At 33.8% G+C, this 13,962-nt stretch overlaps 1 protein-coding gene and 1 long non-coding RNA gene across 3 annotated transcripts; both read right to left on the bottom strand.

Moving 5' to 3' along the window:
- Nucleotides 1–430: 430 nt before the first annotated feature.
- On the bottom strand, nucleotides 431–2,212 carry LOC131145815 (probable protein phosphatase 2C 55). Its single transcript, XM_058095000.1, has 4 exons — nucleotides 2,205–2,212; nucleotides 1,089–1,419; nucleotides 827–976; nucleotides 431–721 (listed from the first exon to the last, which is right to left on the bottom strand). The coding sequence occupies exons 1-4, from the start codon at nucleotides 2,210–2,212 to the stop codon at nucleotides 431–433; spliced, it is 780 nt and encodes a 259-aa protein (XP_057950983.1).
- Nucleotides 2,213–5,830: 3,618 nt separating this feature from the next.
- Nucleotides 5,831–13,062, bottom strand: LOC131146526 (uncharacterized). 2 transcript variants are annotated; one of them, XR_009134392.1, is made up of 6 exons: nucleotides 12,886–13,062; nucleotides 12,633–12,774; nucleotides 10,633–10,701; nucleotides 9,934–10,055; nucleotides 9,623–9,689; nucleotides 9,115–9,481 (listed from the first exon to the last, which is right to left on the bottom strand). It is a non-coding gene; the product is annotated as an uncharacterized LOC131146526 (long non-coding RNA). The 2 variants fall into 2 exon arrangements; XR_009134391.1 differs by lacking the exons at nucleotides 9,115–9,481; nucleotides 9,623–9,689 and adding an exon at nucleotides 5,831–7,247.
- Between the last annotated feature and the right edge of the window lie 900 nt (nucleotides 13,063–13,962).

Raw genomic sequence — 13,962 nt, 5'->3', positions numbered from 1 at the left:
ATATAGGATTTTTTGTTATTCTCATTCAATATTGATTTCACTATGTCATACATGTACATTACATGCATTTTTTCTGTGATAACTTTGCCATATAACAACAAGAGAAAATGTATTTGCACAGCTTAGAATTGAAACTTTGCATACTAGAACAAACACATACTTCTATTACTACTATCAACTCTTAAGACAAGAATTTATTGAACCATTTCAATCTAACTCACTTAAAACATAGGACACGACAGCTGTTATATCATCAATTTTGCCTCATTTATGGTTGTGTCCTGCATGCTTGGAAGCTCTTGCAAAGGGCATATCTGCATTTTTGTCTGTTGAATTATAAAATGCGACGGCCACCAAAGTCCATGCCAATTGTAAAACACATACTTCTATCCTTTCTATCGACTCTAAGACAAGAATTTATTGAACCACGTCAATCTAACTCGCTAAAAACATAGGACACGACAGCTGTTATATCATCAATTTTGCCTCCTTTATGGTTGTGTCCTGCATGCTTGGAAGCTCTTGCAAAGGGCGTATCTGCATTTTTGTCTGTCGAATTGTAAAATGCGACGGCCACCAAAGTCCATGCCAATTGCTGAGGCCCTTCCTTTTCTCCAGAGTGCTTTATGATATATTCCATCTCCGTTTGGAGCATGTTGTCAAGCAATCCATCTGTTGCAGTAACAATGACATCTCCTGGTTCTACTGCTACTACCAGCTCCTGCATGCATTCAGAATTTAATAAGCAATACTCTTGCATGCATTCAGAAATTAATAATCAATCTTGAATTACTTCAACTAAAGCATAGTTTATAGTATGACAAACCTCAGCATCACTTGGACGATCACATCCTTTTCCATTTCCGAGCTGGTATGGGCGGTTGAAACCACGTTGCATTGCTCGTGATTTGAATATCATTTCACCCTTTCTGAAGACCATAAATCCACTATCTCCCACGTTTGCAGCATGTATACACTGCAGCATATGTGTTTATTTTGATTAGTTAATTAACTTTCCTGTAAAAATATTTTTAGAAACTATTAAGTAATTAAGAAGTGAATTTGCATTTCTATGTCAGTGTGCTTACTTTGCCTTTAAGGGCAATTATGCAACCTGTGGATGATCCTTCAGCCTTGGTACTTGCGTAAGCTTGATTTAGAACTCTTTTTGGATCAACGTCGCCTGTCGGCTCATTAAAAATTACTGCAATAGCAGAGTTCTTCATGAGCTGTCTAGCATACTCGCCCGCATCTATACCTCTCTTGGCCCAGCCCCCAACCCCATCTGCCACACCAATGGTCTGCTCCTCAGCACAAATGAAGTGAGCATCTTCTCCATAAGGTTTTGAGGGGTTGTCTTTAGGTATGTAAAATGATCCTGAAATCATCTTGTAGTTTTCTTTCCTAGCATTACAAACTCTGCAAGCATGCATAATCAAACAGAAAAAATAATCAGTACCCAAACTTTTCTTGCAGCAGCTAGGCTTCCAAATTAAAATGGTAAAACATATAAACATTCGCACTTCTGGCTAATAAGCTATAAAAGAAACATACATAATGTTTGAAGATTATAAAATCAGGAAAAAATATAGATTTTCATTTGTTGATTTACTGTAATTGCAATAATTAATAAGGAGAGAGAATGACAGAGATTGACTTTCTTAATTTTTTAATGAACAGAGCAGATTTACACTCCTACCATATTTTCAGTTTTGCACTAATTCCTCACATCTTCACAATGAATCTTCGAATGAACAAAACAGAGGTTAGATTATGCAAAACCAAAGGTACTGGTAGATCAATCATGAAGATATTTTTTAGCTCTTTAAATTTGGGAAGTCTTTGGCATATGCACACTGACTTTTCCACTCATAAATGGAAATTAGCTTTTTTATATATATAAATTTCTACATTTGACTCTCATGTGTCCAATTTATAAATCACGTACTAAATATTAATAAGCAAATTCATATGTTAAGACAAACATGGCAGATGTAAAAGTTAACTTTTCAAGTCATGGTCGCATATTTTAGTTTTGTAAGTCATTATGAACATCCTCTTTGTGGTTGAAAATTTAAATCATACGTATTTCCATTCTAGTAATTCAATTTTAGCACAAACTAGGTAAATCTATAGCCTATGAATCAGTTTATGCATTTAAAATTTGTGTGTGAGATTCTTGCTATGGCCGGGCGTGCTCCAACCTTGCCATCTTAAGACAGCTAAAATTTTGATTGAAGAGTTGAGATTTAAGAACACAAATAATTCTTGCACAGGTGATCTAATGAACAATGGGAGGTTATGCTAAAGTCTAATCAGAAGAGATGGAAAATTATGGATGCTTTGGGTGAAAACTTCATTGCTTCCATGACCACCCGATTCATTAGAGCATGGAGTGAAGCCTTCAGCTAGTCCTAGAGATGAGGATGAGAATGCAGACTCCATGGTGGAGAAAACATATGCAGTAAAGAGTGAGGAGGTGAAAAAAATTATACTTGTGTTGGTTTGGGATTAATGGAAATTGACTGGTCCTGGCATAGGACATAGTCCACGTCCTTTTCTTTTCTTAACTTGTCAATGAAGGACCTTCTTTGGAATCTTAGAAGTGCAGGTGATAAGGGATCTCCTTGCATGCTGAAAGAACTAAGAAGTTAATGCATGTCATGACCTGAATATGGAGATTCTCCTAGAAACTAGGATTAGCAGTATAAGAGCTGAAAAGGCTGTGAAGAAACTTGGCTTCAAAAGAGCATGGCAAGAAATTCAAGGCATTGCAGGGGTGTAGATGCCAGAATGTTGATATTTATATCCAATATCATTCCATTTGTGTTTATTTTTATTCCATTTTATTATTATTTTTTAAAAAGTAGGCATTGATTTTTTTAATTCCATTATTCCTTACAGGCATCTAACTGGTGCAGTTATTTTTACGTGAGAAATTGTGTTTCAAATTAATGGTATTAAACTCTTGGCTTGGCCCTGATGGAATATATCCCTAGTCTGTTTTATCATAAATGTTGGGATATTGCTGGCCTGAAATGTTTGAATACTAGTAAATAAAAGGCTAATTTGAACAAATCAGAGTCACAGCTTGGCAGCTTTGGCAGTGGAGAAATAATATATATTTTTGAAGAGGAATTACAGATTTGTTGAAGAAAAGAGTTTTCTCAGACCACTATGGTAGCTGAAGGAAAGGGCGGACTAGATACTCCTTAGCCAATAGCTTTGAAGTTTTGAAGCACCCATCCCAGGGTTGGCTTAAACTTAAATAGGAAGTTTGATCGGACGGGCTGATGAGGAATGACAGTGGTTATAATTATATACCCACAAAGTAGTTTGTCCAGCAGTTCAGGCTGCATTTTGGGTATTGGGGGCAAAACGGGTTCGTGTCGTAATCAGGTCGAGGTTAAACGGGTCACAACCATGTAAACCCATACCCGTCTGTTTTAATAAACGGGTTACTCATTTAAAAATATAATTTATTTATTTAAAATTGTTTGAAACATGACATAAAGTTATGAACCAGCAACATTGTAAAATCAACATAAAGTTAGTTCTCCTGATCTGCCAACAAAGTTCTCCTGTTCTCTCCTGAGCGTGTGGCATGTGAACTGCACGGAGGTATTCTATTTTTTTTCTTTATTTAAACATTATTCCAGAGTCTTTATGAACCTATACGCATATTTACTGTCATGTCCTGCCTTCTATTTCCCCAGCCTTCTTCATTTTTGCTTCTCCTTTGCTTGTTAAAGTCTGCAAATTGGGTTTGGATTTGTTTCTTAGCATTTTTCATCAAGTTGGTGTAATCTTGGTCCTACCCATCAGCCATTAAATCATTTGATACATAGGCTCTGTTCTGGGATTTATATTGTTCTTTGCAAGCACTTTGAACCCCTCTGCATTAATCTCAATATCCTTCTGCACTACAATTTATTCATTCATATTTTCTGCATTATTATTATTTTTTTAATTGGTGAAATTCAACTTCTCACAGCATTATTTTGCAAACCAGTTCGTATTGCATCATCATCATTTTCGCTTGCTGCTATGCAGGGAACTGTGCCTATTGCATCATTCCTATTCTGAACTTAGAAATGTACATCATCACCATTTTCATCTTCACTGTCATCGTCTGTACCATCCAAGCTCAAGCTCCTGATAGAAAGAGTGAAGTTTGTGCTTTTAACCTTTCAGCTTGAGCCCGCTGAGCTCGATTTTAGGTGCCACTAAAATTTTTTGTATGATGCAACTTTGTAATGAGAGTTGATGGGAGTGGACGAAATTGAGTTACCATAGGAATGGGCCAGGCTGGAATCTGTTTTTAAATGACTATGTGATTAATTTATTAATCATATTTTTAAATCCTAGCCATTCTTCCAAAAAACTTTGGCTTTCGTGAGAAATAGAAATTTAAAAGGTATTGAATTTTGATTACTCAAGTTCAACCAAAACATGTATGAGAGAAATGAAAGTTTAGGTGAAAATTTTGAAAAGGATTGATAGGTTTGCAAGCCTATTTATACTTTGAAAATTTTTGAAGTACTAAAATTTTTTGAGTAAATGGGAAAAATAATATTCTGTAAAGAAAAAGAAAAAAAAAAAAAGAATTTTTGGAGGTGACAGAAAAGGATGTCCCTGAACCTGAAATTGTAGCATACAAAAACAAATGACTTCTTAATTGAAAGGGCAAATTTTAATTGTGCAGGTTTTATTTCCCCCTCTTCCCTCGAGCACTCTAACAAGTTTCATGCTAAAATTTTAAATTGAGTATTCATTCCTTCCTCATCCTTTTAAAATTAAAGTCTATACTTTATATTTGTTCAATCATTTTGTTTGAGTGAAAAATGAAAACTAATGACTTCACCATATAGCCAAATAAAGTTAGTGAAGTAATTCTTGTGATTACCTCTCCGGCAATTTTCTCTCATTGATTTTAATGAATATAGGAAACTTGTATTTATTTATTTTTTATTCTCAGAGTATTTTTTTAACTAAGTATGATTGTCCGCACTAAATTGATTTTGTCACAAAGAGAAAAAGAGGAAATTTAGTTCGAATGCACTTACCAGTTGCTAATAAAACTTATATTGTGATTGATACAGAAGGAAATTAGAATACATAAGGACATATTTCACTAAAGTCATTTGACTGAAAATAATAATAATAATAATAATTTTTACCTGTTCACACAAGTTTTGAAGTCAAATTCAAAGCACGAACGATCTTTCCTAATTCAATGCTTGGTATTCAAAGCATTGAATGCTAAAAAATATCTATTGTAGACATCTAATAACCCTAAAAAATCTTAAACCCTATGCCTAAAATATTTGTATCATTTTAACCTTTAGGCTCCATTTGAAATTTTAAAAATACTAAAGAAAGAAAAGAAAATTTCAAAAAGAATCCACCTTTCTTGTTTGGTTACAAAGTAAAAATGAGAAGAAAAGAAATTTAAAATCAATGAATTAAAAATTGATTTTATACATCATTAACATTTGATCTTTCTTTCGTTCTTTCTTTCTTTCTGTCTTTTTCTTCTTTCCTTTTTTGGAAGAAAATAACAGAATGTATTAACGTAAGAGAAAAAACAACCAAGTCAATACATCAAGAAACATGAAAAGAAAATCTATAAACTAACTAATAGGAAGAGAACAAAGCAATCATGAAACACTAAAAGATTGAGCTATGATATTCTGTAAAATACTCGTGGCTATAGAATCTTGATTTGGAGAAAAATGCTCAAAGATTCCTAAGCCCTCAAAAATGACATATAATTGCTGCCTAAGCCAGCTTAAGTATTCTGGACTAATAGGAATTATATTGTATCAAGATTTGTGAAAATATTTCTATTGCATTACAATTCAATAACAGTTTACAAGAGAGAATATATATACAAGAAGAAAATAACAGAAATCTTAACAACTTAATAACTAAACTATAACTATAACTAAATTAGCCTGCTGTTGCTAACTATTTTGCTGCTGCTGTTACTAACAAACTGCTGCAGGCTCAGGCTACTGCACTCTGTTGTTGCTGCTGTTGCTATCAACAATTCATAATACGTCCCCTCAAGTTGGACAGTGTATGTTTATTATGCCCAACTTGGCAAGTAAATGATGGAAGACATCCAAACCCAGTGCTTTGGTAAAGAAGTATGCCAGTTGATGACGCGAAGGCACATAAAGCAGATGAAGAAAACCAGACTGAACATGATCCCGAACCAAATGACAATCTATTTCAATATGTTCGGTGCGTTCGTGAAAAACTGGATTGGACGCAATATGCATAGCAGCTTGGTTGTCACAATATAGAGCAATAGATTACAGATGAACCAAACTAACTCACAAGTAGTAAACGCCATAGCCCTATACTCAACTTCAGCAGAGGATCTAGATATTGTAGTTTGCCTTTTAGAACGCCAGGAAATTAGATATGAACCAAGAAAGACACAAAAACCAGTAAGAGATCATCGAGTTGTAGAAGGAAATTTTGAAAGAGAACTTCAAAAGGGGATTTGTTAGACAAAATAGGAGTAGGCATTCGATTTATAAGATATGCTGCAGTTAGAATACAATCTGCCCAAAAAGATAAAGGAAAGTGAGCTTGAAATCGAAGAGCACGAGCAACATTAAGCAAATGTTGATGCTTTCGCTCAACTAAATTTTGCTGAGGCGTAGCAACACAAGTGCATTGATGGATGATACCTTTTGAAGCAAGAAAATCAAACATAAGAAATTCCTACCGATTATCAGTGCCAAGAATTTTGACTGATGTATTAAACTGATTTTCAACAAGAATAAAAAAATTATGAAGATGCATAAGTATCTCACTTTTATTTTTCATTAGAAATATCCATGTACATTGAGAGAAATCATCTACAATGGAAAGAAAATAACGAAATCCTTGTAAGGAAGGCACAAGAAAAGGGCCCCAAATATCAGCATGAACAAGCTGAAAATTAAAAGTAGTCACCCAAGTGCTTGAAGGAAATGGCAAGCGATGTTGCTTAGCCTTGGGACAAATATTACAAGGACAATTATTGGTAGACTTAAAAGAAGAAAAAGAAAGCAAATCACAAAGTAATAACAGTCTGGAATCAGATGGATGACCAAGCCTTTTATGCCAAACATCAAAAGAAGAATGGGTCGCAATGAGAGACTTTGGAGCTGAAACAGAAGGTGACATCATATGATAAAGACCGTTAACCAGTTTCCCCAAGCCAATCGTCCTCCATCGTTGTAGGTCCTCTATAAAACAAAACGAAGAAAGAAAAATGAAAGAACAAGAAAGATCTAAAATCAATTTACTAGCAGAGATAAGATTGAATGTAAAAGAAGGAACACACAAAACATTCTTTAAAACTAAAGAATCAAAAAGCACAATGTTACCAATATGAGTAACAAGTGCTTGAATACCATTAGGAAGCAAAATAAATCTCGAAACAATGGATGTAATGGAAGAAAAGAAAGTAACCAAGTTAACCATGTGGTCTGTAGCCCCGGTATAAATGATCCATGAAGTGGAAGGAGAGTTACCCTTAAGCGAAGCAAAAGCTTGTGACTAGGATAAAAAAAGAAGAACAAGAATGATGAGAGAGAATACCTGTCATGTGTGTTGGAATTAAAGAAGTACCAGTGACTGCTGAAGTTGACGAAACTAGTGGCTGAATGAGGGCTAACAATTGCTGATATTGCTCTTGAGTAAAAGGCAATGATGGAGAATCAGATGTAGTTCCAATAGAAATATTGTTGGCTGAACTTCATGCTGTAAATTTGGACTTAGTAAATTTGTATCCTGGAGGAAAGTCATGCAGCCTATAACATTTTTCCACAATGTGACCTGTTATACCACAATGCGAACAGACAGGACAATCTTTCTTGACAAAAGACTTTGTGTTTCTACGTGTGGAAGATGTTGGAACAGAAGAACTAATCATTGCAACTGAATCAAAAGGAGCAGATGGAACTTTGTAATCTGTCGTTGACTCTCTTCTTGAAACAAAAGAGAATACTTTGTTGATTAGCGAAAGAGGAACAAGTAAAAGAATTTGACCCTGTATGTGACTATAGGATTCATTTAATCCCATTAGAAATTGCAATGATCATAATGTTGAAAATCCATAACATATTGTATGGCACCACAAAAACAAGCAGGAACACAAGAACAAAAAGGAGAAGGATGATAGCTTTGAAGTTCATCCCAATAACCCTTCAATTGAGTATAATATTGAGTAATAGAAAATTGGCCTCGAGATAAATCTAAGATAGCTTTCTCGAGTTGAAAAATTCGAGAACCACTGCTGCAAGAGAAACGATCACTAAGATCCAACCAAATTGCACGAGCTATGGTTGCATAGATGACACTAGCTATGATTTCTTTAGATATTGAATGGAGAAGCCATGCGATAGCAATGCTATTACATCAGCTCCATGGATAGCGAAGAGAATCAAAAGTTGGTGGTTGAGGAAGAGATCCATCAATGAAAGCTATTTTATTATTTGCATTCAAAGAAGTGAGCATCGATCGACTCCATGCATGATAATTGTCTCCAATTAAAACATGAGAAAGAAGCACAGCACTTGGATGATTTGAATTGTTGAGACAATACGAATTGATAAAATCATCATTGGTTGATGATGAAGGAGAGGATGAAATTGAAGCATCGGCCACTTGAGAGGCTTGAGAAAATAAAATTGCTCTGATACCATATCAAGATTTGTGAAAATATTTCTATTGCATTACAATTCAATAAGAGTTTACAAGAGAGAATATATATACAAGAAGATTATAACAGAAATCTTAACAACTTAATAACTAAACTATAACTATAACTAAATTAGCCTTCTGTTGCTAACTGTTTTGCTGCTGTTGTTACTAACAAACTGTTGCAGGCTTAGGCTACTGCACTCTGTTGTTGCTACTGCTTTGCTATTGCTATCAACAATTCATAATATATAAGGAGCACATCCATTGAAGATTAGTTTCCAAGTATAGAAAAGGTTTTTTAAATATTGAATATAGAGAGATCCTTCCCTTTCATCAAACAAAATCCTTGATCCAAGTGAACCTTTAATATCTAATAACTAGAAAAGGAATATAAAAAAAAATAGAACATACAAATCTCAAAAATAAAGAACAAATTTATACATCATGGAACAGTATAGCTGAAAACGTATAGAACAAATATCATAAGCTATAATTACAATAAATTTAGAATAGTTTTTTTTGGGAGAACACAATAAATTGAGTTCACCATCTCTAATCGTATGAGAAATTACAATCAAGATGAGATGGGATAATTACAAAAAACATTGTTCTCAATGAAAGCAGCAGCAAACCATCGCTAGGAAAGAGAGCCATTCGAAGGGTATTAAGAGGGGCAACAAAATATAACTACTTCACTTAACAATGAACCAATTAAGAGTGACCCTCTAAATAGAATCTATTTAGTGCAAATAAATATTCCCTTAATCTCGAACTCCTGCATGGGAAAAACAAACAAATGATAAGTCAACTGAACCCATAAGGGGTATGTGGCTATAGTTGATTCCATTTCTAAAAGTCGATGTCCTTTATGCTTCATAATGTTTTGCAACTACATTCAAATAAATAAAACTCTTACATTTTGTTCTTTTAATATTTTTTGCAGTTGGAATCTCGAAGTTTAATACATCATCCATCAGCATAAGCTTAAGTGACCACACATAAACACAAAATTACAAATATGATGTAAAATTGCAATTATCAATGCCACGATACAAATTTATTCCCTCTAATAACTAAAATGACAAAAGAAATTAATAAATGAAATAAATAATTAAGATCGTGACAAGATATAAAATTGGACTAAATAAAACATCAATCCAATTGTACCCCAACAAATAATAAAAAGAAAAAGAAAAGAAAAAAGCGAAAGAGTAGATAGGGTCTTACGATGAATTGGGGCTAAAATGTGTTCTCAGTTTCTTAGCTGGTAGAGTAGAATATTCACCCACATTCACCTTCGGTTCTTCAAACGGTCTCTTGGTAGGCATCCTCTTGGTTGCCAATATTTCCTGCAACTTCAAATTCAAATTAGATCAAGAGCCACGAAAAGTAATCCACTTTAAACAATAAAGTTAAATGTAAAAGGGTAAAGCATGATGATTCCTCCTCCACTATGCACATCAATTGTTTTAGCTGCTCGTGTTTGTTTTCTTGATTATTTTTATAAGGTGATATGGCTACTCAGTTTGATCCATAATAAGGGTCTACAAACTGCGCAGCAAATCTCATGATCATATATGTCTACTTGAAACAATTTCAAAGAATTTTCAACTTTTTTTCATAATATTCAAATAATTTAACAAAATTTTAAACTTTTTCATAATACAAAATGAATGTAGAGAAGACATACAAGCACATTTGCTAGGATTTCTTATTTTATGTTCCAAACATACAAAGTAGACCCGTTTCTGTGTAGTCATGGTTTTTCAAAGACAAGGTTGCTTTTGCTCACACTCTGGAATTTGTGAGGACTCTCAAGCAGGCGATGTTGAAAATGGTATAGAAAAAAGTGTGCTTTGTGAAGGTTGCCTACCAAGACGCTACCTAAAGAACTGAAGGTGAATATGGATGAATATACTGCTTCACCTTCAATTCTTTACGTAGCAACTTGGTAGGCAACCTCTTGGTACGCATCCTCTTGGCCAGCAATGTTTTCTGCATGTCAAATTCAAATGGATCAAAGTCACAAAAAATCAATCCGATTTAGACAATAAATTTAAATACAAAAGAGCAAAACATGATGAATCCTCTTCCACTATGTACCTCAAGCTATTTTAGTCTTTTGTGCTTGTTTTCTTGGTTAGATTTATAAAAGGTGATCAAGTCACTCCAGTTGATGACTATTCCCAGTTGAATCTTTTTAATTTTATGCATGATTGTTTGGAAATGTGTGCTATATTTATACTCAAAGATTTAGATCATCAATGGAACCAACCAATAGGTAAGAGGCTAACCCTACATACAAAATAATAAAGTACAAAAATAACTTGAAATAATTACTGATTTGTAAACAAAAGCCTAAGGATATAAATAACTTCACGGCAAATCTCATGATCATAAGGGTATACTTTAAACAATTTCACAAAATTAAGGAAATCCTATCATTGGACTAGGATTTTCTTCCTGGAAAATTGCAAAATTTTTCATTTGAAATTAATATTTTTGTTCAAAGAAAAAAGGAAAATACTACAGAACAAATTCAGTTATGTTTGATCCATAATATGCGTCTACAAACTCCACAACTGTTCACATGGTCATATACGTATACTTTAAACAATTCCACAAAATTTTCAACTTTTTTTCAATAATACAAAATGAACATAGAGAAGGCCTACAACCACATTTTCTAGGTTTTTATTTTATATTCGAATTGATCATTTACAACAACTTACAGAAATGTACTATCTAGAAAAAGTACACATATAAAAGTAGTCTAAAATTACTTATTATAAGTACTTTGTCAAATAAGTAAAAAATTAATTTTTGAAAAAATACTTAATTTCCTTTTTAAAAAAAGTAGTTTAGAAAGGCACTTTTTGAAATAAATACTTATTTAAGTATAAACCAAACGCTACTTATTGATACAGGTACTTATAAAAAGTACCTTCCTGAAAAAATAATTATTTTTTAAAAAGTTTCAAACAGGGCTAAATGTGACAAGTATGATAAGAGTGGATCCATGGGATCATTTTCTGTGTCTTCTTCTTGGTTTTCTATCTTCATCAATGAAACGCTAAATGGTTTTTCCCCTGCTTTTTTTGGGTTTCATTCAAGCGATTAATGGTGCAAGGCTAGTATTATGGACAGATTTGAAAGAAGACTTGTTGGATGGAAGAAGCAGGCTTTCAACTAGGCATTGCAGGGCAGCTCCTTTGGGGCTTGGGAAGCAGCAAAGAGACTGTCTGGGCAACTCTGAGTCTCGGATGCAAAGGACATTCCATCTGGGTATTTTTTGGCGTTGGTTTCATCCTCTATCAAAAGGTTGGGTTGGGAGCTCGGGGATTGAAAACATTCCATAACTTATAGGCTTTGCGGGCAAGTGGATGTGGGGTTTGCATCAGAGAAGGGTTTTTTGGAAATATATATGTGATTGTGGTGATGGTTGGGAGATGTTCACAAATGAAGTCAACCATGCCTTCACACTGCCTGCCTTGACAGATTTCAAAACACGATGATTAATTCACGTTTCCAATTGATGTACTCAACAGTAGCCGTTCTCTAAATTCATCTTACAGATCGCTAAGTTTTATCTACATCCCTTGTTTATGTTCCCTAATTAGTAGTAGAATCAAGGTAGATTGGGGTTTCATGGCAGTGAAATAAATTCATTTAACATGTTTTAGTTCTATATTCTTCCTTTGCACCAGCTCTTCAACAATTCTGGACAAAATCCCTCTCCAGTTGAAAATCCAACGACTCTTTAAGCTGCTACATTTTCGACGAACCCGATCAAACCCAAACCACCAAAACCTTGAAATTGAATCTCTCGTCATTTACACCACCAATTGAATATACCGCACACCATACATAATCAAAGCATGTAACAAGAAAAGAACCAAACTCTACGCAAAGATAATCTTCCATACCTACGCTTCCCTGCTAATTTTGGTTCGGCCTGTTTCCCACACTAACGGTTGCGATGCTGCTTCTAACTCGGAAGAAACTGAGAGGGGAAATCAGTTTCAGAGCCAAAGCTGACGTGCAGAGGATAATGATAGCGAGAAATTTCTGCACGAAAATAACAAAGCAAAAGTTAATCAATGATCGAATGTACCGCACACCATACCTAAAATGAAACTAGAAAAGAATCAAAATCCACAAGAAGATAATCTACCATACCGAGGGTTCCCTGCTAATCTTGGTTCAGCCTCTTTCCCTCACGAACAATCGAGCAATGCCGCTTCTAACTCAGAAGAAACTGAGAGAGGAACACAGTTTCAGGGCTAGGGCTGATGAGCAGAGGAGAAATGAGAGTGGATCAAGAGTGGAGATGAGTTGCGCGAGTTCAAAATTATAGTGGCCTTCAAACAATTTATACGAATAGGATTTCGCGAGCTGTCCCAGGTGAATTATGATTTTGCCAGCTGGTCCAAGTACTGAATTTAAACTGGGCTGTATCCCGCCCAAAATATCAATATATTAATTTATTTTATTAAAGTTTATTTAATTATAGAATTAATTTTAATTAATATTATTCAAATATATATATATCATATTACATATATTATATACATTCAAATTATAATAAGTGATTATTTTACTCAAATTTTAGCTTTTAAATCTTCATCTAATATTATTATATTTTATATCTGTATTTTATTTTCTCAATTAAAACATTCTTTAAATTTTATTTAGAAATTTCGAAGCACTCATACACAAGTGTATTTTTTTTATAAAAAAAAAATTAGGGAATTTGATGAGCATTGATATTACAGTTAAAAGATCATAATTACTGTTTGATTATCTAAAAATAAATAATGACAATAAGTACGCATTGAATATTCAACTTATTATAAGCATTATAATTATAAGATGCCTTTTATTATGTTTCAACGTATAATTAAAATATAAATATATAAAAAAATAATATATTATTACAATATATTAATAATATTATTAGTTTTCTAATGTTTATTTACAATTATCAATACAATTATTAGTTTTCTAATGCAAAAGAATCTGTTCACCCCCCTCTAGACTCCACACTAAAGACAACATTTGGTATCAGGGCAATACGCTCAATTTATTGAAGTAACTTCTAGAGCGGAAAGATCAATGGCATATATGGTGGACACTTCATTTTCTCAAGGGCAATACATGGATCGACCACCGAAGTTCAACGGCACCAACTACCCTTCATGCAAAAATCGAATGACGATCTTCATTAATTCAATCATGTGATCTTGATATATGGGA

The sequence above is a fragment of the Malania oleifera genome, chromosome 13, assembly GCF_029873635.1.
Source record: "Malania oleifera isolate guangnan ecotype guangnan chromosome 13, ASM2987363v1, whole genome shotgun sequence".
In the NCBI taxonomy this organism is placed as follows: domain Eukaryota; kingdom Viridiplantae; phylum Streptophyta; class Magnoliopsida; order Santalales; family Ximeniaceae; genus Malania; species Malania oleifera.
Note: the sequence above shows the minus strand (reverse complement) of the source record. Positions and strands in the feature narration are given on the sequence as shown.

Bases quoted from the DNA above. Each gene is read 5' to 3' on its own strand.
- LOC131145815 (XM_058095000.1), bottom strand. The intron at 977-1,088 runs GTAAGCACACTG...CATATGCTGCAG, and splicing joins TAATTGCCCTTAAAGGCAAA to TGTATACATGCTGCAAACGT. The intron at 722-826 runs GTTTGTCATACT...GAATGCATGCAG, and splicing joins ATCGTCCAAGTGATGCTGAG to GAGCTGGTAGTAGCAGTAGA.